Here is a 24,445-nt window from a genome sequence, read left to right on the forward strand (position 1 = left end):
TTTTGGTTTCACTTTCATGAAAGTTCACAGTTTTCTCCCTTTAGAGGACAGAGGACACGAGAGTAATGGCTGCTTATTGCAAATTCTTACAAGCAGTGCAGGTTCACTGCGTTGGTCTAACAGTAGCACAGAGTTAACAATGACAGCGGTACAGCTAACACGGCTCAGGCTCTGTCAGAAGGATCCTCATGTATGATAAGTGATGCATAGTATTAAAGGTCATCCAGGATACATGTTAACGGGTCCTGTGGATAGTCGAGTGTGACACACTGAGAGTCTCATCTTTGTCTGTGTAAGGGGGGGGGAGGAGGGAAAGCACAGGCCTGACACTCGCCACTCCTATAAATACAATTACAAACTCATACACCATAATTAAAAAAGAGTTAATCCAACAACAACAACAACAAAAAAATACAACAAAATAGCAAACCATGTTAATCTTATGTTTCTGAATGTTTCAGGCAGTTTAAGAACATTGAATCAAAATCTTATTTGAGCAGTTTCATGGATGGATTATTAACAGGAAAATTAGTCTTATAATTCACTGGAAGCTGTTTTTCCAATGTGGATGTTGTCTCTCTAGATCATTGGTTCTCAAAGTGCGGCCCGGGGGCCAATGGCGGCCCGCAGAAACATTTCTGGCGGCCTGCAATGAATTACAGTTGATAGTTTTAATCCAGGAGGTACTAAGCTTGTTAAATGTTTATTGGACATACAGACCAATAAGTGTAAACAAAAATACTGGGTATTTACCTGGTTTCTATATGGTGAATTTTAGTGTATTATTGGGTTATAAGCTGGTAATCAGGTAGCTACAGCTACCAATTACTAGCTATTTACCCAGTAAATATATGGTAACAGAAATGTGTTACTTGGTATTAACCTGTCATTAGAATGTAAGAAAAATGGCCAAAATACGGGATAATTACCCAGTAAATTATAAAGCGTTATTATATTAATGCTTAAATTACATTATATTAACGCTTATATATTACAATCTGGTCATTAAAATTATTACAAATGGGATTTCTTTCTGTTTTTTCCCTTCTTTTTTCCCTTTGGCGGCCCTCAGTCCAACGTTGGGTTCCTAAATTGGCCCTCAGGTATCAAAACTTTGAGAACCCCTGCTCTAGATCAAGGGCTCCCAACCTATTTTTTCTGCAAACATCAGACTGCCGTTGTCATTTTTCTGACCGCCGACCTTCACTACAGAGCAAATGTCATAAGATGCATAAAAGAGTGTTTCTCATCTACGATCTCCTCTACAACTACTGTGCCATCAGACGTGGAAAATGATCAATGTTTACTCAATTGCATTGATTACATACATGAAATTCTTGAGCACATGGTTGCAATATTGGTGGTACTACCAGTGGGTGGCAGTAGTGTGTTAGCCTGATCTGACATTACTGATATTCAGATTTAGGGAATTAAAGATTCAATGTTTAAAAAAAGGTGACAAGGCTGCCAACAAAGAGGAAAAATACAGACCCATATTAGTCTACTGTGATGTTTCATTCTGTCACGTTTGGAATGGATGTGTACACAGGGATTTTTCTTTTACAAGGAAAGAAAATGTGCTATGGCACAAAAGAGATTCAAAGACACTGATATAAAGCTGTTTGTTTTTGAAAGCCTTAGCATAATTATATGTACTTAAGGAGGATGCTGTGTTTCTGCAGCATCTGATGTCACCAATTCTAAAACGCAGGACCTTTAACACACCACCAGTGTGAACCTCTACCCTGTTTTGTGCAGAAAATGTATTGATGTTCAATAAATTGATGTTCAATAAATAAAATATTGACACTTCCAGGAGGAAAAAAAATACAAAACTCAATGTAGAAGGCAGGTTTCATACCTGGCTAAGCAGTTGGAAACTCCTGCTCTAATAACTTGCAACTTGCAAAGTAGAAGGTTCACATGTGAAGACTGAAACATCCAAAAACACAACAATAACAAATCAAATCAAATAAAGAAATCAAGTAAGAAAACAGTAAAACATATCATCACGTTATTCAAACTTATCAGATGAAACTGTACTTATATTAAAATTTCTCTACAAATCTTTATAACAGTTCCCAAAACGCGTCCCCAGCATTTCTTTATGTACGTTGACGGTGAAAATGAAAACAGTGGCGGACGGGAGAAAGAGGACAAGGACAGTAGAGACGTTTGTGTGATGAAGACGGGGGTTCCAGCTGTCCACTGAACTGTCCTCACATTCCTCTGTGAAGTCCTTCAACATTGGTTAATTGTCCACCACTCATTGTCCCAGCATTGTTTATATATATCTATATATCTATATTGTTTTATACCATGTGTTTTTCCTCTGCGGCTGCAGCTCCCATCACATCACAGCTTGGTTTACTTACTTTTTTCATTCTCTCTGCTATTTTGTAATTGACTCATGCAGATTATAATAATCTGATATTATACATATTTCATAAACAAGCAAACACTGGACATAAATTAGATTCTCTATCGATAAAAATGTAAAAAGCTAATAAGACAGCTGTTGATTATAGTGAAGGCGTCACAGCCAAGAGGTGGCAACGACAAGCAAAATGGCTGCCCCCCGTCCCCCCCGTGCCCCCCGTCCCCACCATCACCATTCTCTGCTCTTATATACATTTCATATGTGACAGTAGCACAGAGGAGATACAGTATTTGACATTAAAATATAAAGATTTCTTATTTTTTAGGTAAAGGGTAAGGTACTGGGGGTTGTGGGGTGTTAGGATTTAAAATGATCCTGAGGGCTCAAATGAGTCGAAATGTTTTTGATTAAATAATACGCAAGTAAAGTTTCAGACAAATGACTCTAAATAGAGGGGGATTTCAAATAGTGACAGCCCATGACTGGGTTTTTCCTCTCTCAGTCTCGCGTCACGCTGAGTGGTTACCTCTTCCTGTTCTGTAAGGAGGTGGAGGACTGGGATAGGCCAGGCCGGGCCAGGCTGAGCCAGGCTCGTCCAAGAAGCTGGGTCACAGTTGGTTTGTCTAAAGGGACAAGAGTGAAGGTCTGCTGACGACTTCATGGAGCTCAGTTAGTTCTTGTGATGGTGTGTCCTCAGTGGGGGTAGATAGTCCTCTCGGTGGCGAACTGCAGGGAGGAGCAGGAGGATCCTTCTCTCCACGCGTCTTCCCCGGCAACCATGACCGATCAGGACTGCAAACCAAAATGATTGGGCAACAAAATAACACAACATCACTATGTTTTCAATAGAATTGTAGCTGTTTTTAAGATCGTACAGAAGATTAAAGACACAATATGCAACCTAAATGATTATGTAAATATAAATAGTAGAGGGCAGATGTGTTGAGCAGAAAGTAACATCACACTTCTTCTGTTATTGAGCCTCAGTTTTGGCTGCCACTCCAGCTGTTGCATTCAAGTACCTGTCGGAAATGCTGGATATTTATATGCTGCGTTTAAATGGGCTTGTTTTGCACGTTTGGTTTTCAAACCTCTCCTGACACTTTATTGACCAAACAACTAATCAATTCATCTTAAAACAATCAACAGATTAAAATGTTATCAAAATAGTTAAAGCCCTACTGACATCACAATAAGGGAGTCGCAGAAAGCATGTATTATAGAGTGAGATAGACAGGCCCGGTGTCACAAGGATGCAAAAGGGGCGTGGCTTTACTGAAGATCAATGATCATTTAACCCCAAACCGAATAATTCGACTCTATTAAGGATTTTTGTATTGTTTTGGAGTGGTGGAGGTGTAGGTTGTAGTGGTTTTGTTGATCTACTAGTTATATAGTTTGTGAAATGTAGCCTATAGTTTGTTTGTTTTTTGGCACCGCCCCCTCTCTGCACTTCATTCCCTATGTCACTCATGAGCAGACCATAAGCACCCTGATAGTCACATACCTCAGCTTTCTGCTGCACGTCCTCTGTGGGAGACTCTGTTTCCCTGATAACCACTGCTTTTGTCACCAGCATGTCGGGGTGCTGCTGCTTGGCTTCTTGGATCGCCATGGCGAGCGCCTGGAGAGGTGAGAGCAGACAAGGCTCATAAACCTCACATAATTAGCCTCCACTCCACTGCCTAATGACTTAAAGAACTCCTCTCACCTGATGTTGGTCCACATCATCATCTCCTGTGATGATAATCCTTTTCTCGATCCTGGTCTCTGAGTATCCTCCTTTTACAGTCTGCAGAATACACACAGGAAGAAATGTCTGTTTTCCCGAACATGGGAACATGTGTATGTATATATATATATATAAAAGTACTGTAGAGTTTATAATTCAGAGCAGAAATATAGAAATTTTGTTTTTACTAGATGTTTTACCCACAAATGGTTGTAGTTGCCTTATTGCAACAAATGAACAACATAAATCCTGCTTTGAAGCCGTGACAATAACAACCAAGCAGCTATTGGACGATACAAGCTGTGCCAATGTTTCTAAATGGGGACACAGTTTATAAAACATCATGCTCTACTGAAGAAGAGCCATCTCAACTACGTTTTGCAACCAGCAGGGTCGCCCCCTGGTGGCTAACTGCTACTTTCAGCTTCATTTTTCAAACCAGCGTTAGTTAGTTAGCTGATTCCAGGCACCAGTTATTAAGAGTTGAGGTTACCTTAGTAACTTGAGTCGTGGTTGCTGAGGTGACGTTCTCAGCAGTGATGGTCAGTGGGGACACGACGGAGTCTCTCTCGTGGGGACTGGCTTTTACCTACAGTCCAAATAATTAGAGAAGGAGCGTGAACAGACACATTGACTCAGAGTCAAATTCAAATTCCCATAATGCACATTGGTTTTGCATTACTTTGCTCCTCTTTAAAGTTATAGTTGAGGTATGATACAGTGATCTGCACTATCGTAAGAAGATGTTTTATCTCACCATGAGGTGGCCTTTTCTGACTAGTACCTCAAGTTTGTAAACTGGGTACTCTCACGCAGCAAAGTCCACAGAGAAAATCAGCGCTTTTACAATATTTTCTCAATGTCTTATCGTTTTTGTAACGTTGCATCTAACACTCTTAATAGCCATGATGTAAAATCACTGATTTTCTTTTTGGTGCGGGGAGTGAGTGTGTAGAAAGCAACACAAACTTCCGTTTACAGTCCCAAAATGCAGTCTAATGGTAAGATAAAACCTTGAACATCATACAGTGAAAGTTTGCAAATATTTTATGAGGTGAGCCTTAATATTCCCTTTTGTTCACAGGGCACATATTCTTAAAATGAAAACTATCATAGATAACACAGTACTGACTATGTGTCAGTATCTCATACAACCACAATTGAACAAAACTTGAGCTATTCCTGCTATCACCTGCAGTTAACAATGTGGGCTTTGTGTAAAAAAAAATAAAACATCTATATTTTACCTACACATGTTGTTCATGTACTCATTCATACATTCTGTTTCATAAAAAAAGAAAAAATCCTGAGTCATTGTAATGACATCAGATAGCAGAATTGGATCAGAGTGCAGATAAATAATTTTTTATTCATTCCAGAGGGAAATCGAGTAAAGGTCAAGGCTTAAGAAAAGAAGACCAGTGACAGCACAATGGATGGAGATTCTTATTCTTATTCCACCACCCACACTCACTGTCACACTGATGTGTTCTGCCTATAAAGAGACTTACCGGGGAGCCATTTTCCTTCAGGACAGCAGGAGCCTCCCGTGGACTGACCACTCCACAGCTCTGAAGGAGAGAAAGGAAGATTATTAACCAATATATAATTGTTAATTGACTTGTGTGTTGTGAATAACCTAGAAAAAAAAAAAATTACACTGGGAAGATATATCACATTTCCAGAAGGTCCAACTACCATCTCATAATTGTTCAATTCCCCTTCCAGTCTCTCACTCACACAAACACACGTTTTTATATCTTAGTGAGGACACATCATTGACTTAATACATTCCCTAACCTCTTACCCTAACCTTAACCAACACAACAAGGTGCCCAACCTTAACGCTTACTTACAAGCCCATAATGTTATTTTACTGTGGCGTAGTTGTATTGCTTTTTGATCAAAACACATTATAGTCAATGAGGAGAGAACCTTTAAAGGATATGCCATGTCTCCCTCTGCTGGTCACATGCGGTCAGTGCTGAAGACCTTTGTCTGCTTGTGGATGACGTCATTGATTTTCTTTTTTTTTTACTCCACACAAACAGACAGTGCAGGTTTGTTTTTTGATGTGTGGCTGTATATGACACATACATTTGTTTTGCAGGTGTGCAGTCAGAGCTGACAATGTGTCAGTACCCCAGGCAGCCAAACCTCAACTATCCCTTTAAACGTGGCAGCATATCTTCAACTTAAAATTACATGTACGTACATTATGGCCTCCATAAGAAAAAATAATTGGACTGTGTAAATAGATTTAGATTCCTCCAAAACATAATAACATAATATTAACATTCACACAGCTACAGTATTAAGGACTCTCATTGACTTCCATTCATTTTGAAAGTCCTCTGAGGTCCAAATCCAAACCTTAAATCAACACACGTGCCTAGGACCAATAAATCCCAAAGATATTATTGGTTTCATGTGAACAAGGGATTGATTAATAATCAGTCCACTTCACTTTATTTCTAAACTTGCATATCTTTCCACACATGAAGTAATTAAAGCTGGGCTTCGTGTAATATTTGAAAGGTTTCACCTCACAACAAAGTAGGTAATTATCCATCATCATAAATGTACAAATTAAAATTAAAACTGATATATTAGGCCTGTATGCTGACACTGGATACTTACAGTACAAAAAAAGGCACAATATTGCTATACAGTATATATATAATACCTGCTATACTAAAGGAAAAATAAAGGAAAATGCCATGAATTTGTCTTTCTTAAAATCCATGGTACATATTTTACAGTAATTTCAAACTTAATTGCAAAACTCAAAATTAAAACATTTATTTTTAATATTAAATATTTAATCACAAACGGCCAGCCTGCAGTACAATCACAGCCCACTAGAGGGCATCGGCCCTAAACATTTATCCCTAACACCAACCATAACCAGTTAATGCCTAACCCTAACTTAACCACAATACAAATCTTAGCCAAGGCCCACACACATACACACACACACACACACACACACACACACACACACGCGCACACACATTAACATCTTTTGAAAACTTGACTCAGCACCGATCTGGCACTTCAAAGGCATCTTCTCCCCACATCATTGATTGAGTTCATCCACGCCATTAGCTGAATTGCTATAGAACACCAGCGATGATTACATTTTAATAAGGCACCTGTGGGACAGCCTGGCTGCACTCAACTCTTTGCCTCCCAAGATGAATGGGATTCACACCTGCTTTCATCAGCCTCATTAACACACTTTCAATACTTAAATCGCTCGATAATGATTAAATTATGCCATCTGTGTCTGGGGAATATGGTCGTCGTGTCACTGAAGCCAAGAGAAAAGCCTCTCTGCCTCTGTCTTTCGCTGCATGTCCATGTGCTGAGAGACTGATTGAACATTGCTTTATTTTTGGACTGCGCTGATTGCAGTGCATAAGCACTTGTAATCGAAGCATATAAAAAGAATGTCAGAGAGAAAGTGCTTCTTAAGTATATCCAGGAGAGGTGAAAAAAAAATAAAATGAAATTGAAATCAATAAAATAACAGGAGGACAAGGTATTACATTATCATTTGTTTGACACCTCTGCAAAATCTAGTCGCAAAGGCTTTACATAATATTTGACCTACTTAGTCCATAACTTGATAGATACTGTTTTCTTGAGGCGAAAAAGTAATCCCCTCCATAACATAAATTTAACTCACTAGATGTATCCATCCTTGTGTTGTGGGAGGGTCAGGGCATAACACAGTGTCTCATGAGTGCTTTTTTCAAATATCAAAATACCAAACATGTATTCATCAGTTACCCGATGGAACTTATCTCATGATGAGTGCCGTCCTCAGTGGCCTTTTCTATCAATAGCTTCAGTTCAAAAGTAACCCAAAATGGAGGGCACCATCAAACATATTACATAGTACACTATAAAGTATGGCAGGTTAAAGCAAATCCAACCGTGTGCAAATGCCTCTACAATTATTTAATTACATAATGAAGAAGCTTGACATTTTGGGGACAGAAGCGGGATTAATGTGTTGCTCCAAGCAACGGAGTGGAAACAAGGGGGGAAAAAGCTGGCACGTCCCTGTCGAGACGCAGCGACAACATCTGCCCACAGCACCTCTAACTCTCATGAACACAGATCATATATAAACAGAATAAACAGACACGATACTGAACATTAAAGCTTGAGTCTATGAATTGTTTTGGGAAACACTTATTTTTGTAACCTGTTATACGTCAGGGTAGCCATATCACATGATATGATGATATCACACATATACTTAATAATACTATTTATGATGCAAAATGAATGTAAAACAGATATTTATTTTAAATAACATCAATAATAGGGTGGACAACTGTCATTAAAAGCTGTTTCAGCCACTGCCATTCGTGGCTCGGGCCCTAACAAGTGTTATTATATATATGTAATTGAATATTGTATATGAAACATTTAATAATGGGATAATTATGACCAAATGTCTTATTATTACTGTTATAAAAACATCGCAAGGAAACTTTGGAACTAGGAAAATATTATATTCTCTCACCTCGCTGGCAGCTGTGCCTCTGCTACACACTGTGTTTAAAGGACGGCGAGGTCGTGGGCCATGTTTTCATTATAACATGATATTAAGTGGGGGGGCCGCATGTAATTGATTAGGGGGCCGCATGTGGCCGATGGGCCGCCAGTTTGAGACCCCTCCTCTAACTTGACCATAGGTGTAAGAGTGAATGGTTGTTTGTCTCTATGCAGTATGTGGCCCCTCGATGGACTGGCTATCGCCCTACGTCAGCTGAGACTGGCACACGCGACCCTCATGTGGAAGATAAAGCGGTAGAAGAAGGACGGATGGATGGCTCCACCCACATACATCCCATGAAGAAAGAAGGTGTATTTCTTGCATTGTAAAGAGTGTAAGACAGTAAGGACGTAGAAAACCACAGTGTGAATTTGCAGCATGTTTATAATATGTAATACAGTTGTTTACCTGTGGTGAGGAACTAACGATGTTGGGATGAACTTCTGATCCATTTGTGTGCGTCTCAGTCTTGGAGTCGGCTCTTTTCAGCATATGAGCCACAGTGACAGCACTGGGATCTTTCTTTGCCACGGGAGGCTGTGTGCAACACAAACAGTACAACATCATCAAAAGGCATCAAGCAAATGTTTTTTCCCTGAAAAACCTCGGAGGACCTTGACGTATTGTTTATGCACAGCACATTTTTCAGACTAAAATTAATACGGTTCAACTTAAAAGGAACAAATGCAGAAATACATTTGTATTGGAGTGTTGACGTTGATGAAAAAAATGCAAATGACACCGCAGGGGAATTCAAAGAAACACTGATGCAACAGGCAAATATAAAATGTATGCATCAACAAAGAGAATAAATGATGTGAACAAAATTAATCATGAACAATAGACAACGAAACGCAAACAATGGTCAGATGAAATAGAACGAAGGAAAAATAAAGAATAGGTGGCAGGTCCAACCAAACGGGGGAATCCAGTGGGTGGTGGTGATGATGATGATGAAGGGTGATGCATTCATCTGTCTACCTCATAATGCATTGCTGCCTCAGGAAGCTTCTCCTCAATGGGAGACTTGTCCCGTGAGCCCATCAGACGGGCTGAGTAGAACCTGGAGGTCTCCTCAAAGTCCTCACGTCCCACCTCGGGCAATCGCTCCCTCTCCCCGAGCTCCAACAAGCCTTTAGAGAAGTCCTCCACACCAGGGTGGAGATCAGTGATGACGGTGAAGTCGACTTCGGCTTCCAGGCTGGACGTGGAGCTGACAGTCATGCTGGAGCACTTCCGCTCGATGCCCAGTTGGGTTTCTCTCATGCAGGCCACGGTGTCCCGCTCCTGCTCTTCTTCTGTGGCTACACTAGGCTGGAGCCTCCTGTCCCCAAACTCCTTCTGGGTACAGACACAGGGTCACAAATCGAACGAGACTCGAGATGGATGGATGGATGGTGTAAATGACACACAAGGAGATGGAAGCATCATCCTTATGATCCACAATGAAAGTTGTTCTATACATGCAATTTGTCCTGAGTAGTAGAAAATCACAGGCTGTGCAGTCATGTGCAGGGAATCATTAAAGGCATAGTTCAGCTTTTATCAACTGTGGTTGTATGAGGCGCTGAAACATAGTCAGAGCTGACTGTGCCCTGCACACCAAAGGTATGCAACTGTCTGACATCAACCAACCAACCTGAGACAGAGACACTCACCCCGACTGAAACCATGGCTGCCAGCAGGTACTCAAGTAAAACAACACCTGCTTAAGTCTATGAAGAGTGTTTGCCACTTTACCTCACCATTAGACAGCCTTTTCCACCTGAACACTGAAGTTTGTTCCACTTTGTTAAGTACAAATTTGTTTTATTTTTTTACTTGACTTTGAAATCCACTGTGTGTAAGTACAAAGTACCAAATGATGCAGCAACAGATCAGCAGCATTCATGAGCTAATAACACTAATTTCCTCTATGAACTTTGATGTGGGAGAGTTTCACAAATGCCAGTTTCTAGTTTCTAACTTCTAGCATTTGTAAAGGTGCACATTGCACATGCAACGCTGACTTCAACACTATAATTTTCAATATCGCCATTTTATCTGATTGCCTTCAAATTGGACTTAAGTTTTTAACAAAACCACACATGGTGCTCCAATTAGCCGAGTCACAAGAGCACCGTTACTAAGCAACAACGCATGGTTTTCTCAACTTCCACCACAAAACAAAAAGTGGGTTTCACTATTTTTGAAAATGTCAACATAAATGTCATTAGTCTGAGCTTTTAGAACTATAGAAATATGACAGCCTGAAAACTTTAAACCAACTCAACTTCATTGTCCTTGTTGTCACTTCAGTTCAAATACAACAAAGTAAAAAGAAACCTCTTGATGTATACAACTTTGTTGTTAAGCGACAGAAGCCAAAAAGTTAGGAACCATTAAATTACAATGAAGTCATTAAGGCATCCAATCTATAGTAAAACCACTTATATTAATTACAAGTGGTTTGCTAATTAGCTCTCAGACAGCAACAGCCGAGCATAAGGGACTCTGTTTTCACTTTTTCATCATGGTGATGGAAGACTGAGTTGCCAGTAAAAAGCATCACACTCCACATCCTTTATTGCTTTTGGCTTCTTCTCTATAGACTTGGTGCAATCAGTTTGGAGGCATGGAGTTTACGCAGTGAGTGGTGCAGGGAGGAGAAAAGAATTGATGGTGTGGAGAGTAGGTAGGTGGGGGTTTAAATATAAATGAATAACCTTAAAATCAGCAAACGGCTCTTCATAAATGGCAGGAGTGGAAACAGGCTCCTGCAGAGGGAAGCAAAAGGGAGAGCAGACAGAGCATGTGAAGGTTAGAACAGGCTGTGGTCCACAGTGGATTGACAGGCCAACACAAAGACAGAAATCCTAGCAGCAGAGCTTGAAGGGGGGGATATGAGATCAGTTTGTTCTGAGCATTAACCATCTCAGTTTTAACTTTAACTGGGATCCCGATGTACTGGTCAGTGGGTGTCCAAATCTGACAGTTTAACAGCTCAGAGTGGATTATAAATCAGTATTTTTAACAGCCTAATCACTGAAACCTGAGTTGAGAAAATCAGACAGGTACAATTTCAAGATCCATGTCACCTCCCAGTGGATTCTGGCCCAAATTTCAAGCACTACTCTACAGAAAAATGGCAACTAAAAAAAAATGCAGTTTCAAGGACAGAAAAGAGGTGAGTTTACTCCAAAAGAAGTGCTTATGTTAGACTAAGCAGAAGCAAACAGTGTTGGGCTCATTACTCAGAAAATGTAATTTATGACTTTCCATTACTCTTTTTAAAAGGTTATTATTACTTGTCACATCACGGAACAACAACAAAAAGTTCCACTACTTCTTCAATCCCTTTATGTTGCACACCACAAACTTGAAAATAATGTTCTTTCTCCTCTGAATTCAGAATCGACGTGCACCTCGTCAGGGTTATCGAGTGTCACACCAAAAATAATCATCCACAAGAAACTGATTGCTGATCGCATTCAATATATAATGTTTAAATATGAATGAGAAAATAAGTGTTTCTTAACCAACTTTTTTCATGATGACAAACCCAATTCACAATCGTGAATCATAAAATTGGTGCATACTATCATGTTTCTGAATATTTTTTAAGCCAGTTCCCTAAAATATAATACTTTCTGAAAAGATACACCAGTATGAGACTTGTTTGATAAAGGAATGGCAATTTCATTTCATGCATATATTACTGAAAACATGCACTTAAATCAATTTGTAAACGACACCAAATGAATGCCTCCACGCTGCCTCAAAGTTGGCGTTTAGCTGTCAAAGATGTTCTTTCACTGCGCTTTTGCTGTGTTACATGAACAAATCAAGGGTCAGTTCATGTTCGTCCTCATTCCTCATACTATCAGTCTGCTTTTTTACGCTACTTAACATTAAAAAGCATTAGTGTGGATGCTTCTGAGGATTGTGTACATTGACATTTTGGTATTAAACTGTATACACCCAGCTGTAGAGATATACTTATATATCGCTAAAATATTAAGCAGCTGGAAAATAGTCCAAATGTACACTGTTCGTCTTTTCTCTATTTTCGGCTGTGTAATGGTGACTTTGCACTTGTGACAACGATAAATATTAATCAGATATCAGATTCAAATTAGTAGGAGGCAAATGACACGCACAATTAAAAGTTGTGATGAGTTATTTTTTGAGAGCATAAATAATATTTCACAACCCGTGTTTATGTGTAAAGTCATGTTATTCATTAAACACAGTATGAGTAATGCATTACTGCCCAACACTGGAAACGGAAACAATAGAACCATGCAGTCTGTATGATGAGCAGGTTTTCAGCATAGCAGCAGTCACAACTGACAATGTGTTGCAATGTTATGCACCTTGAACGTCAACAAGCACACATTCACATGTTGATAGATAATGTTTTTAAATGTGTAATAGATGAGAAATAGATGCATGTCAGAGCCTGCCAGAATGACTGGGACGAGGGCGGGGGGTGGGGGGGGGGGGTTCCACATGTTTGGTGGAGCCACCTAATATTTTCCCACACTCCCCAAGTTCAATCAGATCTTAATGTGATTGTCACTCGCTCGTGAGACACATTTGCACAGTGAGAGCCACGCAACACCTCTTCTCGTGGCTGCTTAATTCAATATATGCAAGAGCTCGACTCAGATGAGAAGGTTGGGAATGATGAAAGCTGTCACGTCAATTCACTTGAAATTACTTTTCATTCCAGTGTCAAATGCATGCAAGCCCCTAATGATACCAACGGTGAAATGAAAGCAGCAAATCTGACTGTCATGCACTGAGCTGTGGCGTCTGGCTGCTCATCGCCTGATGGGGGTTTCACAGTTGGAGGAAACAGCATGTTTGCAACACCGCTTGCTTTTTTATCCTGGTGAGATTTGGGAGAATTATGCATTCAATTTATGATGCATCATCGCCAATCTGAAGAATCAAGTGACATTTGGGGAATTCTGTTGTTCACAATAAATCAGTTTAATGTAGACTTATCAATCACTTGTGTGCAAACCAATTCCATACTCCATTTATCTCAAATTTTGGGAGATAATAGCTGTCTGTAATGGATGGAGGTACATTTCACAATGTCTACCTCAGATGAGTGATTTCATTTGCAACATTAGCATGCAATGAATCGTTTGTTTCATATTTCCAGTTCGAAAATGACATGGAGACTTGCAAAACTCATCGGAGCGATGGTGATACGTGAGCCTCTCTTTCCTTGCCACACTGATGGAGATCAACGTGAGCTGGAAGGACATTTGTGGCTCACGATTTTGAGAAGGTGAGGACATACCAGGAAACACGATAACTGCTAACTTTTCTTTTTTTGGTAACTTTTACAGCCAGTGTTGAGATGCACAGATTTGCCAGACAGCGTGGTGCACGCTAAGGCCAATAAGAGGGGAGATATTTGGTGCCATAAGGGGGAAATATCCAACAAGACAGAGCAAAATGTACTGCTCCACCTGCTCTTCACACAGGCACGAACAGGTAAGATGGATGAGTGTTTCAAGTCACTGAAAACGTTGAAAAAAGAAAAATGGCGTGCGAGTCTGAAGCTCATGCGATGCTTTACTTCCAATGACTGATTAGCAGATGCCAAGCAGAGTTACCGAGTGTCTCTTCTTGGCTGCGTCCAGGCTCGGCTCCCTGCCGACATTGCGACTGTTCCGCAGTATTAGCCCGGACTCCCTGGCCTTCTGTGTCTTAACGGGTGGCGCTGGGGGAGCCATTTTGTGAAGCGCTGAAATCTTTGAGCTGAATGAGTGACTCTCTGTAGTTCCTCTACCAGACTGATAGTTATCATCACCTTGCTCTGTTTTAGCAAAGCCCTCCACATCTGCTGCAAATGCCGAATGGAAGGCGGAGACATCCGTCCAGTTGTGGTCTGAGGATCCTTCCGGAGAACCGACCGACCAGCGGTATTCTCTTCTGAGGCCCCGAGAGGGCTCCTCCTGTCCTGTCCTGTCCCTCTCATCCTTACATGCTATGCTCTTTGACCTCTCTGGCTTTAAAGGAACAATCCTGGTGATTTCAGACTGGTAGCTGCTGCCTGACAGTCGGTGGAGAGACGTCCTCTGACCTCTCTCTCCCAAGAAACCTTCAATATCCTCAGCGCCAGAACTACTGATCTTCCTCTCGTGTGTCCTGACCTGTCTCAACTTTACCTCTGCAAGCTCTTTGTTGTCAATAAGGCCCTTTCCTCGCATTTTCATCACACATTCTCCTTTAACACCCATTAATGAACTATCGGCTTCCATCTTTCCAGGTCCGTTCACTGACCCTAAAGTAATATCTGTGGCTTCAACCTCGCTCACTTTTTTTCTCTTTACCTGCTCGGTGTTCTCTCGACTTTCTTCTACGGAGAATTCCTCCTGTTTAGCGTCTTCAGAAACCCTGACCAAATTACTCTTTTCTGATGCCTCGTCATCTTCCTTCATCACCATGGAGGATTCACAGTGATTTCTGGTTTGAGAATTTATTTTTGGGCTAACGTCCGAGTCTGACTCTTCATTTTCGTCTCCGGAAGAATCACTGCCTGCTTTCCTGTAGATGAGCTCTGCAGGCATTCCTAGGTTTAAGCTCTGGGGTCTCCTCTTTTTCCTTTGTTTAGACACTGCATGGTCCTTTGTCTGGCGTGAGCCCAGGGCCGCCGTGCTGTTCGCCTCAGGGTCTGAGGCGTGGGATGGTTTACTTTGAGATGTGTCTTGAAACGAGTCTGCATTCTCAGATAACTGAATCACAAAACGGCCTTTGTTGGTCGGCCAAGATTCAGAGAACTCATCTGCCTCACTGGATGGTTTTGTTTCACCAATATGGCTTTTCATTCCTTTTCTGTCATTCCCTGTCACCTCTTTATGTATCATCATGGTAACATTGATCTCTTTTTCCAGCTCCTTTTTCTCCCACAAGGAATCAGATGCAAGAGATTTGTTTCTTTCTTCTGCCTTCCACTTTTGGTCTGGTTGATAAGTTTCTTGTTTTTCAATCAATACCCACTCCTCAGAGCCCTACATGTTGGTATAGATTAAACACAGTTAGACATGCCAAGCTGCTGCAGACAATGACATCTACACAATCATTTGAATAATACACAGTGGCTTTTGATAAGCATGCATTTGCTTTAAGGAACTACTTGGACAATATGCCGTAGTTTTTTTTCCGTAGAAAATAGACACATGAGTATCGGGAGTGAATTTCACCAAACCACAAATGCTAAAAAATAAAGAAATACATCATGGAAGAGGAAGAGTGAGATATTTGCAACCTCAGGTGATGTCACCACAGTCTTCTGGACGAAACCCTCAACAGACAGGCTGTTTACAGGTTCCTTCCCAGCTGCTCGGCCCACAGACTGGCCGACACGAGGCAGGGGAGAGAGTTTAAAAGAGAGGGAAGAACAGCTGTTAGAGCTCACACTGGAAATGAGGGAGTAAATTAGTAAGATCATGCAGCATGGAGAAAATGGGAAAGGCAGGAAAAGAGTGGACGCTAACAAGAATGTACAGTTATTCATGTTCCATGGTTTCCACCCCCGGCCTTTGACCCAGAACTAGCCTTACAAAATTGTACAGAGCCATAAAGCTGTCCAAAACACATACAAACAACAATAGACCTGTGGTCTGTGTAATCATTTTTAACAGGGAAAAGCCTCATACTAATAGAGACATACCTCATTCAATAAATCAATTCTACAACTAGAGCTCAACAGAACAGACTCTCTGGGATAAAACACAACAGACTTAATTTTCTGATGCGGGCACTATTTAACACAACGAGGGCATAACATCATCATCCCAGACCAAATATTCTGTCTGAAGATCTCATGAGTGTGCTGTATCCTCAACCTCCTACTTATTAAAATGTGATGAAAGGTCGAGAGCATTCGTGATTAACTGTGTCACTGGTGCTGCCATAAAGGAATTGAAAAAAAAAAAAGAAGGTAATTTATCAAGTATCTCACACCGTTCAAATCAGAAAAAGTAAAACATCTTGAAACTAATCTCATCAAGATGCTTCCTTCTGTGCTACTTGTCAGTCAGTCTTAAGTAGTACAGCACGTCTTTAAGTACTGCTGAGATCCTGTCAGAATGAGTCGACTGCACCAGGAGACAGGCACAGACAGAGCACTTCATTATACACACATCTTAAAATAAACTGCAGGTTTTTATGTTTGTTCCTCTGTGGGTAGGATTATGTTTGCATGGGAAAATTGCTTACTGGAAAACATCGCAAACAATTTAATAACCATACTAATGTGCTTTTGACATTTACTATACTCATGCCAGTACAATTATTCTCCAAGCCTGACATATTACTTAAATGTATGATTAGAGAATAACAATGATTATATGCAAGAGGCAAACACCTACTACTTCTACACTAATAAACAGGAAGTAGTAATGAAAATTGTGCTGAAAAAAACCAAAAGATTTTGCATAACTGCATGTTCACATTGTGCAGGACACCACAAGATAATTTTTAGCGATGCAGTTGTCCAGAGGTCAACATATTTTCACCAAATGAGAAGCAAAGAGGAGCGGATGCAAATGCAAATGCAACTATCATTTTGTCCCCTACTTCTCAAATAGCGTCATGATGTCGGAACGTCAGTGGCATTGGAAAAATCTCGATAGTGATTAATTATCACAATTGCAATGATGCAGTTCTGATGCAACAGATCATCTATTGTGTTGCATCCATTGTGCCACCCGTCGTTAATTTTTTCTATTTTAGCTCTATTCATACAGAGCAGTTTTACATGGGGAGGTGGGGTACAGTAATCATTACTCGAGCTTCTCAATGATTGTTGTCCCATGTGCCCGAATGTGCCATGTCAATAATGGGTTATTACCAGACGATGTCCATAAAGATTACTGCGACTTTTACAAGTAGTTTTCCACAGATTTTCAAGCATGGAATGAGGTATTAAGTTCAAGTGTGTTTTCACTTGTGATATCAAGACAATAGCAGGTGACAACGGTGAATAAATCCAGTGTCGGTGTGCGGGAAGTTGGGGTGAAGTAGTTTGCGCGTAGCCGGTGCCGGATCATGGACCACCAGGTTCTCTAAACCCTTGGTGACCCGGGTTACTAGGTAGGGTGACAGAACATGTGCCTTGTCTGGGGGGTCACCAGGAGCGCACAGAACTGTTCGAAGTGGCGGCTTCGCGACCAGGCCCAGTAAAACAGATGGAGTGATTAACCCCGATTTACCCCTCACAATTATAATAAGAGATTTCTTATCCCATATGAACTGGCCATTAATATTACAGATGTCCTGTGGTAAAATTACATTACTCCGCCTCCCCATGTAAAACCAATCCCGCCCGCAGAACAGATTTTCAGATTTCTGTGTGAATGGAAACACAAATGACAAATTTTACACAGTTTGAATAAGATTTGCAACAGCTTGTGTGACAAAACATACAGAAAGATTGCCTTGAGTAAAGCACGGGGGGGGAAAAGAACTCCACATAACAGCATCCAGCTGGGGGGACGTCAGTGTCATTTCATGGAATGTTAAGCATCAGAGGTTTCTCGATTTGAGATATCGACCGAGGTGGACCTTGAAGGCCAAAGACACTGCAATACCCCCCTCCACCCAAACCCCGCCCTCCACACTAAGCCCCGACTCACAGCCTTCTTCTCTGGTGTGCTGGTCGGCGAGGTTTCGGACAGACGCTTCTCACGGTTCACCAGCTTACTGTTGGGTTCCCTCAGCGCTCTCTTCAGCTCATTGATGCTTGCCTGGTGCTTCAACAACACGTCCTGAGACTTGTCCAGGAACTGGAGGAGGAGAAGAAGAGAGAATAACATGAGGGAAAGAGAAAGGCAGGTGCAATAGAAGGACTTTGGACGTTACACACCATCATGACAAATGCACAGCCATGACACCAATACTGCAGATACACACAAGGAGGTGTTGTGTGAATTGCTAAAGAACAACAAAGGATTTTAAGACGGAAGTAAACACAAAATGTGCACAAAATGAGTTTTGTTGTTTTTTTGTATGATGAACATCAGTGGTGGGAAGTTACTACAATACATAAATTAAGTAAAATACAGTGCCTAAGTAGAACTTTGAGGTATTTTACTTGTATTTCCAACTAATTTATACTTTCACATATTAAATCAAACATATCTGATCATGTTTCAGAATAAGCATCAAAACTCAAAAGATGTTAGTTTGTCCATTGTGGGCTTCTATAAAAACTAAATGGAAGCCTCCATCGAGTTGACCTGGCTCATACAATCAGGTGATTGTGCACTTAAAAAACTGAGCATAATTATTTAATCTTTCAATTTCACCGGACATTTCGATAAATAAAAAAACAGTATAAACCATAATATGCTTTATAATGTTGATATTATCACATTGCCAAACCTTAAACCGTTGTTAAAGTGGATAAAAAATGGCATTAGTCATTAGTCAATATTCAATTAAAACAATAGCTGAATTAAAGCATTAATAAAGCTTTACTTTTTGATATTTCAATTAATACTTCACTGAATTAACAAATATTTTGTTACTTGTACTTGTACTTGTACTTGTACAATACTTTTATCTTGGTAACTGAATGTTTTGAGTACTTGTTCCACCACTGGCCAAAGAAGCATATGAAGAACATGCACTAATATTTTATAGGAATTAACGAAGGAGAAGTGCTTTTTTCTACAACATAGAGGTAATTCTCTGGACACCTTCCAATCCTTTAAATATCCTGTGCTCATGTCTGCCAGACAGAAATGTCTGTGTATCCAAAGCAAGCAAATCTTTTTATCCCGAGAAGCCTCAGAAGAGTTGAGGTGCAGAGGAACAGAAATAAACAAGAGCTAAAGACAGGCACCTGTACCTCCTGTTTGTGCCGAGGTGTGGCCTCCTGGTCCAACTGAGAAACCTGAGTTGGGGTCAGGAGTAATGGGCGAGCACAAGAGGAGTCAGGTGACGAGTGCAGGGTGAGAGAGTGCAGGAGCAAGGTCAGGTGCAGAGACAGGACAGTAAATGGTTTGTCAGTAAGGGAGGCAGGCAGACAGACAGGCAGACAGACAGACTGCAATTTTACACCATGCCATGAAAACTGTGGAAATCATCTGAACAAATCCCTGTAGTCATTTTGAACAAATCATGTTTACCATTTTTAAAGCTTTGGAAACATAGACCATGTATAAGAAAAGTTTGAATGGAAATTTATGGGAAAATTAGCTTCTATTTCTCACTTGATTTATGATGTCAATGAACATTTCCCTATGGCGTTAATGTCACCAGTTTCAGGTCATCTTCAATAGATAAATTACACTTTTGTAAATTAGGCTCCCATGAGTGGACACCAGTGTGATTGACAGTTGGTATCGCACAACAGGTTCCTGGTGGCAGGTGATGCTTATGACATGGCGTCAGTCAAACTGCAAATCTCAAGGCTTCAAAAAGGGAGCTCATTTTGCCACTGGAGGACTATGTCTATTTTTAAATACAGTCTATGTTTAGAAAAATAATTCTCCAGTTCAACAGTGTCCCCACTGCACCAATCGCTGTCAGCCAAATGTGTGCTGGGATGATTAAATGTGACAAATAAGTCCAGATACAACCATCACAGCATCACTTGTTTATGTGGTGCAATGCAGCATAGTTTTTTTTAATGATAACTGAGTTGACAGCCACAGTAAACAAGACCGAGGAGGACAGGCAGAGAGAAAGAGAGAGGAGCAGCTAGACAGAGAGACTGACAGACAAACAGACAGAGACCAAATCACCAGACACCAAATACCTCCTGTTTATTGTCAACTGGTGACCCAGCCTCCTCCTTATTGCCAGCAAGAGTTAAAAAAATAAAAAAGGGGAAAAGCATGTTAGCAACCGAAGGCTTAGCTGGAGTTTGCATCTTGCAGCAGAATGAGAAAGGGTTAAAAATTGTATAGCAGTTAGCAGAATTGATGAGCAGTGCTATATAAGCATATAAGCCTGAGTGAATAAGAGTGAAAGTAGAAGAGTTAGTAAACGCTAAATCTACCAGAGCATCCCCAGTGTTATGCTCCTATTGGATAAGCTTCAGTTGGTCTAAGAAGCTTTTGCACAGCACCTGCACACTGCAGTTCCCGCAGTTTGAGTTTTTCCTGAGTCTTCAGGTTGACTTTGTATATAAACCTGTAAAATATGCAAAAAAAGTCACAGTTCCTCAGGAAATCTTTCTTACCCTGATCTCCTTCTTTCGGCTTGGGCTAACGTTGCCATCTGCGTCTTTGTCCTGCTCTGATTCCTGACCCTCGTCTTGGTCCTTGTCCTCCTCATCCTGCTCCAGACTGGGCTCTAGCTCGGTCTCCTGCTCATCCACAGATGGGCTGTGGAGGCAACGCTGTTCACTGCGGTGGGAGAGGTCATCATGGTTCTCACACATGGCAGAGACTGGCCGCGAAAACTCTGCAAGTAAGCGAGAGACAAATTATCAGGAGAGGTGAGCAAAATCATAGTTTGAAATTTTGTTAAAAACAGGAATTGATTTTCTCAAAGCTCTCACCTCCGTCCAAGCTCCTGGACAGCAGATACCTCTTACTGGTGGAGCGCTCAAAGTGTGGAGCAGGCCGGTCTATAAGTGCACTGGCCTGTCTGGTTTGAGCCTGTGTCCTTCCACTATATCGGAACTTTGAACCCATTACCAAGAAACCCTTAGGTGGAGGCTCTGGAGATACCAACCTGTGGAAAACAGTGAACATTCTTCATCACATACTGTATATACTGTTATATTGTGGTCTGGAGAAGCTATGTTCATCATTAATTCCAATCTAAACACCTTTAAAGTGAAATAAGTTCAATGCTGACTGTTTGTGACACCCTGTTACTGGTACCAGCTAGACGTGGACACTCTCTGAAAACATGACTGCCGATGGGGACCCAAGGAAAAAATGATTTTAGCCATCTAACCAAAGGCTCACCCCATGAAATATATGCATGCTCAAGTCTTTGATATCAAATAGATATGTTTATCTCACCAATAGACAGCTTTTTCTGACTAGAAGCTGAAATTATCTTCCTTCACCAAAGCCCATAGGAGGAATTTGTGCTGTAGTTTACACACAACTCAAACCTAATTTTCTACATGGAAAAATATTTCTAATGGTGGGATTGAGTGGAAAACATGTTCTTAATATCATAGACTTTAGTGGACATACACTTTCATAGTTGAGCCTCTTGCAAAAAATGTTTTTCCTTGTGTCCCTGCTGGCAGCCATGTCAAAAAAAGACAATGTGAACACAGATGTCTTCATTTGGTTCTCAGGGGTGCACTAAGCACATTTAGTGCTGACTATGTGTCAGTGTCTTAATCATCCACACTTTAAAAGTCTATCTCTCTAAAAGACTCTCTTGCATATTATCCACATAATGAGGGTCATGTATTTAGTCCTTGTTTTTGTGCAAATCTTTATCTTGTACAACTGGTGAAAGCTGCGTTTGTCATCGAACTAACATGAGCTGCAGAGAAACTACTGCAGTGTGGGTGAACTTGATGAAGCCGTTGACATGGAAATGTTAGCCGAGACAGCCATAGGAACAAGGGACTCCGGCCAGGAGTGGAGATCGATTCTTACCGAAAGAAAGTGTGATGCTCAATGCAGACCTTCCACAGCCTCTTGGCAGCTCTGTGGTGGGGAAGCTTAAAACCAATTGTACTTTCAAACTGCTCGTACTGGAGGGGGCGAGAGAACAGGGAGACAGAGAGAAGTGTGGTGTGTTTACTCTGTTTTGCTGAAGGCCACCTTCAGTGCACTAAAAGTTTAGGGGAACTTAATACAGTCATAAAAATTGCAGGATATTTTACTCCACCTCACACCTGCACTGATACCGAACCCAGACAATAATACAACCTTTGCTTGGCTCTACTTCTGATTCAGTATGTATGTCAATACAAACGGAAACACATTATGAGCATTACAGCATGGGTTTTTGCTGATTGGGCAAACAAAGCGGACAAAGGCTGTATTAGTATTCGCTGGTCAGACACTGGGATCAGTTGGGAGGAAAACTGTTTCATGGCTCTATATTTACACTCTTTATCCATCTATTCTGACCGCAGCTGCAGCAGCTCTGGTAAAAGGGCTCTTTATTTGGCGCGATCACTGGCTCACTGTGCAGCTCTGTCACTTGACTGGGTCTGTCTGGCCAAGACAGCCTGTCGCATTGAGGCTCAGCATGGAGTATAAGCTGCAGCACGGCACAGCGCAATGAGGAAAGCCAAAACAGATAGCTCCTGACTGTTCAGAGGAGCTAGGCTGAGCGAAAAGGACACAGGGTTTATATCCTTTTTTCCCCTGCATAGAATAGAATAGAAATACTTTATTCATCCCCAAGGGGAAATTGTTGAAATTTCCCCTTGGGGATGAATAGGAGTTAATAGGAGCATTAACTATTGTTGTCGGTTTATTCAAATACTATATGATGTCATGGCTTACAGGTCCAGTGTGTAACATTTAGGAGGGTTTATCGGCAGAAATTGAATCAACAACCCATAAGTATTAGTACAAGTACACAGTGTGGAATAACCTCAGTGGTACATCCAAAAACAGTTGGTACATTGTATGTTCAGAGGATGTACCGCACCCCCACATAGGGGTTCTTATTATTGTTACCTCCTTGCAAATGTACAAATGCTTTTGTTTTCTGTTTGTACTGAGAAGGAAGAAAAAAACTGTATGATGTGAGTATATACACAGTGTATGTTTTTAATAAAAAAATTTATCACAAAAAACAAGTTTTAGTATACGTGTATAATCCCTTCCAAATAAAAAAATTGCTTGATTTTTATAGCCTTAGAATAAGCATTTTATGGGATTTAAATGACTGATACAAGGAGATGGTTTGGTTCGCTTAGCTTGTGACAAGTAGCTTTGCTCCTGTTGTGCTACTGTATGTGCAGCAGAAGTTGAGAAATGTTCACGTGTGTTTAAGCACATACAGTCCAAACATCTCAAACAAAACCTCTCACCACACGGTTAGTGTTTTTGTTTGTGTAGAGAAAGAAACTATATTGTCATCACTTAAGCAACAGAAACTCCTCTGCTAATTTAAAAACTAGACTATAAGTATGCTAACCTAATAGGGCACTGACTATAGCTTTATTTTACCATATGGACAACAAGGAAGATTTTTTTGAAAAAACAGTCAAAACAGAGACCAAAATATTCTCACTTTTAGTTAACACTCATGTCATTGAAATAGCATACTCAGATGGTACCACAGGCTTTCTATTTCTTTCTTTCTATTTTAATCTTCAATCCCAGATAAGCAAGATCAGTGTTTCCCCAACTTTTTATACTCTGACCCACTTTTTAAAGATGACAAACCGTTGTGACCCAATTCACAATATAAAGCCATGTTGTAAAGCTATTTTTGGGAAGTGACATAACGTCTGTGGGTATTTTTTACTGCCATTTCAACACCTAATATTGTTTTGAACAGCAGATTTGTAGCCTGCAGATATAAATATTGAGTCAAAAGCTGAGAAAATACAGGTTATTTATTTCACTACCCAACACTACCTCACCTCTCCAGGTCGTATCTTGATGTAAAAGTTGCTCCTCTTATAAGAGATCTTCAGGATCTTTGGCCAGGCAAAGCGGTTGATTCTCAGCCTATCTCGGTAAATGAGCAGACCGTTGGCACAAACACCCAGCATAATCTCAATCCCTTCAGAATCCTGCAGCAAAAGATGGGCACACATTACTCATAAACTGCAAACGTGTTCCTGAAACTAGGCATGGCTTGA

At 40.7% G+C, this 24,445-nt stretch overlaps 1 protein-coding gene across 1 annotated transcript in view; it reads right to left on the reverse strand.

The window, feature by feature from the left end:
• Nucleotides 1-2,902: 2,902 nt before the first annotated feature.
• Nucleotides 2,903-24,445, reverse strand: part of LOC310929220 (uncharacterized protein) — a gene marked incomplete at both ends in the record, with an annotated part of 42,201 nt that continues 20,658 nt past the window's right edge. Inside the window, 15 exons of the mRNA XM_083891942.1 lie at nt 2,903-2,983; nt 3,888-4,004; nt 4,092-4,172; nt 4,606-4,701; nt 5,624-5,683; nt 9,094-9,222; nt 9,667-10,026; nt 11,391-11,441; nt 14,301-15,698; nt 15,956-16,042; nt 18,327-18,476; nt 20,882-21,105; nt 21,203-21,378; nt 22,272-22,369; nt 24,224-24,376. Coding sequence (XP_083748068.1) covers nt 2,903-2,983; nt 3,888-4,004; nt 4,092-4,172; nt 4,606-4,701; nt 5,624-5,683; nt 9,094-9,222; nt 9,667-10,026; nt 11,391-11,441; nt 14,301-15,698; nt 15,956-16,042; nt 18,327-18,476; nt 20,882-21,105; nt 21,203-21,378; nt 22,272-22,369; nt 24,224-24,376 — 3,261 coding nt within the window. The remainder of the gene's footprint in view (nt 2,984-3,887; nt 4,005-4,091; nt 4,173-4,605; nt 4,702-5,623; nt 5,684-9,093; nt 9,223-9,666; nt 10,027-11,390; nt 11,442-14,300; nt 15,699-15,955; nt 16,043-18,326; nt 18,477-20,881; nt 21,106-21,202; nt 21,379-22,271; nt 22,370-24,223; nt 24,377-24,445) is intronic.

Source organism: Microchirus variegatus (genome assembly GCF_963457635.1).
Source record: "Microchirus variegatus genome assembly, chromosome: 7".
NCBI classification, from domain to species: Eukaryota; Metazoa; Chordata; class Actinopteri; order Pleuronectiformes; family Soleidae; genus Microchirus; species Microchirus variegatus.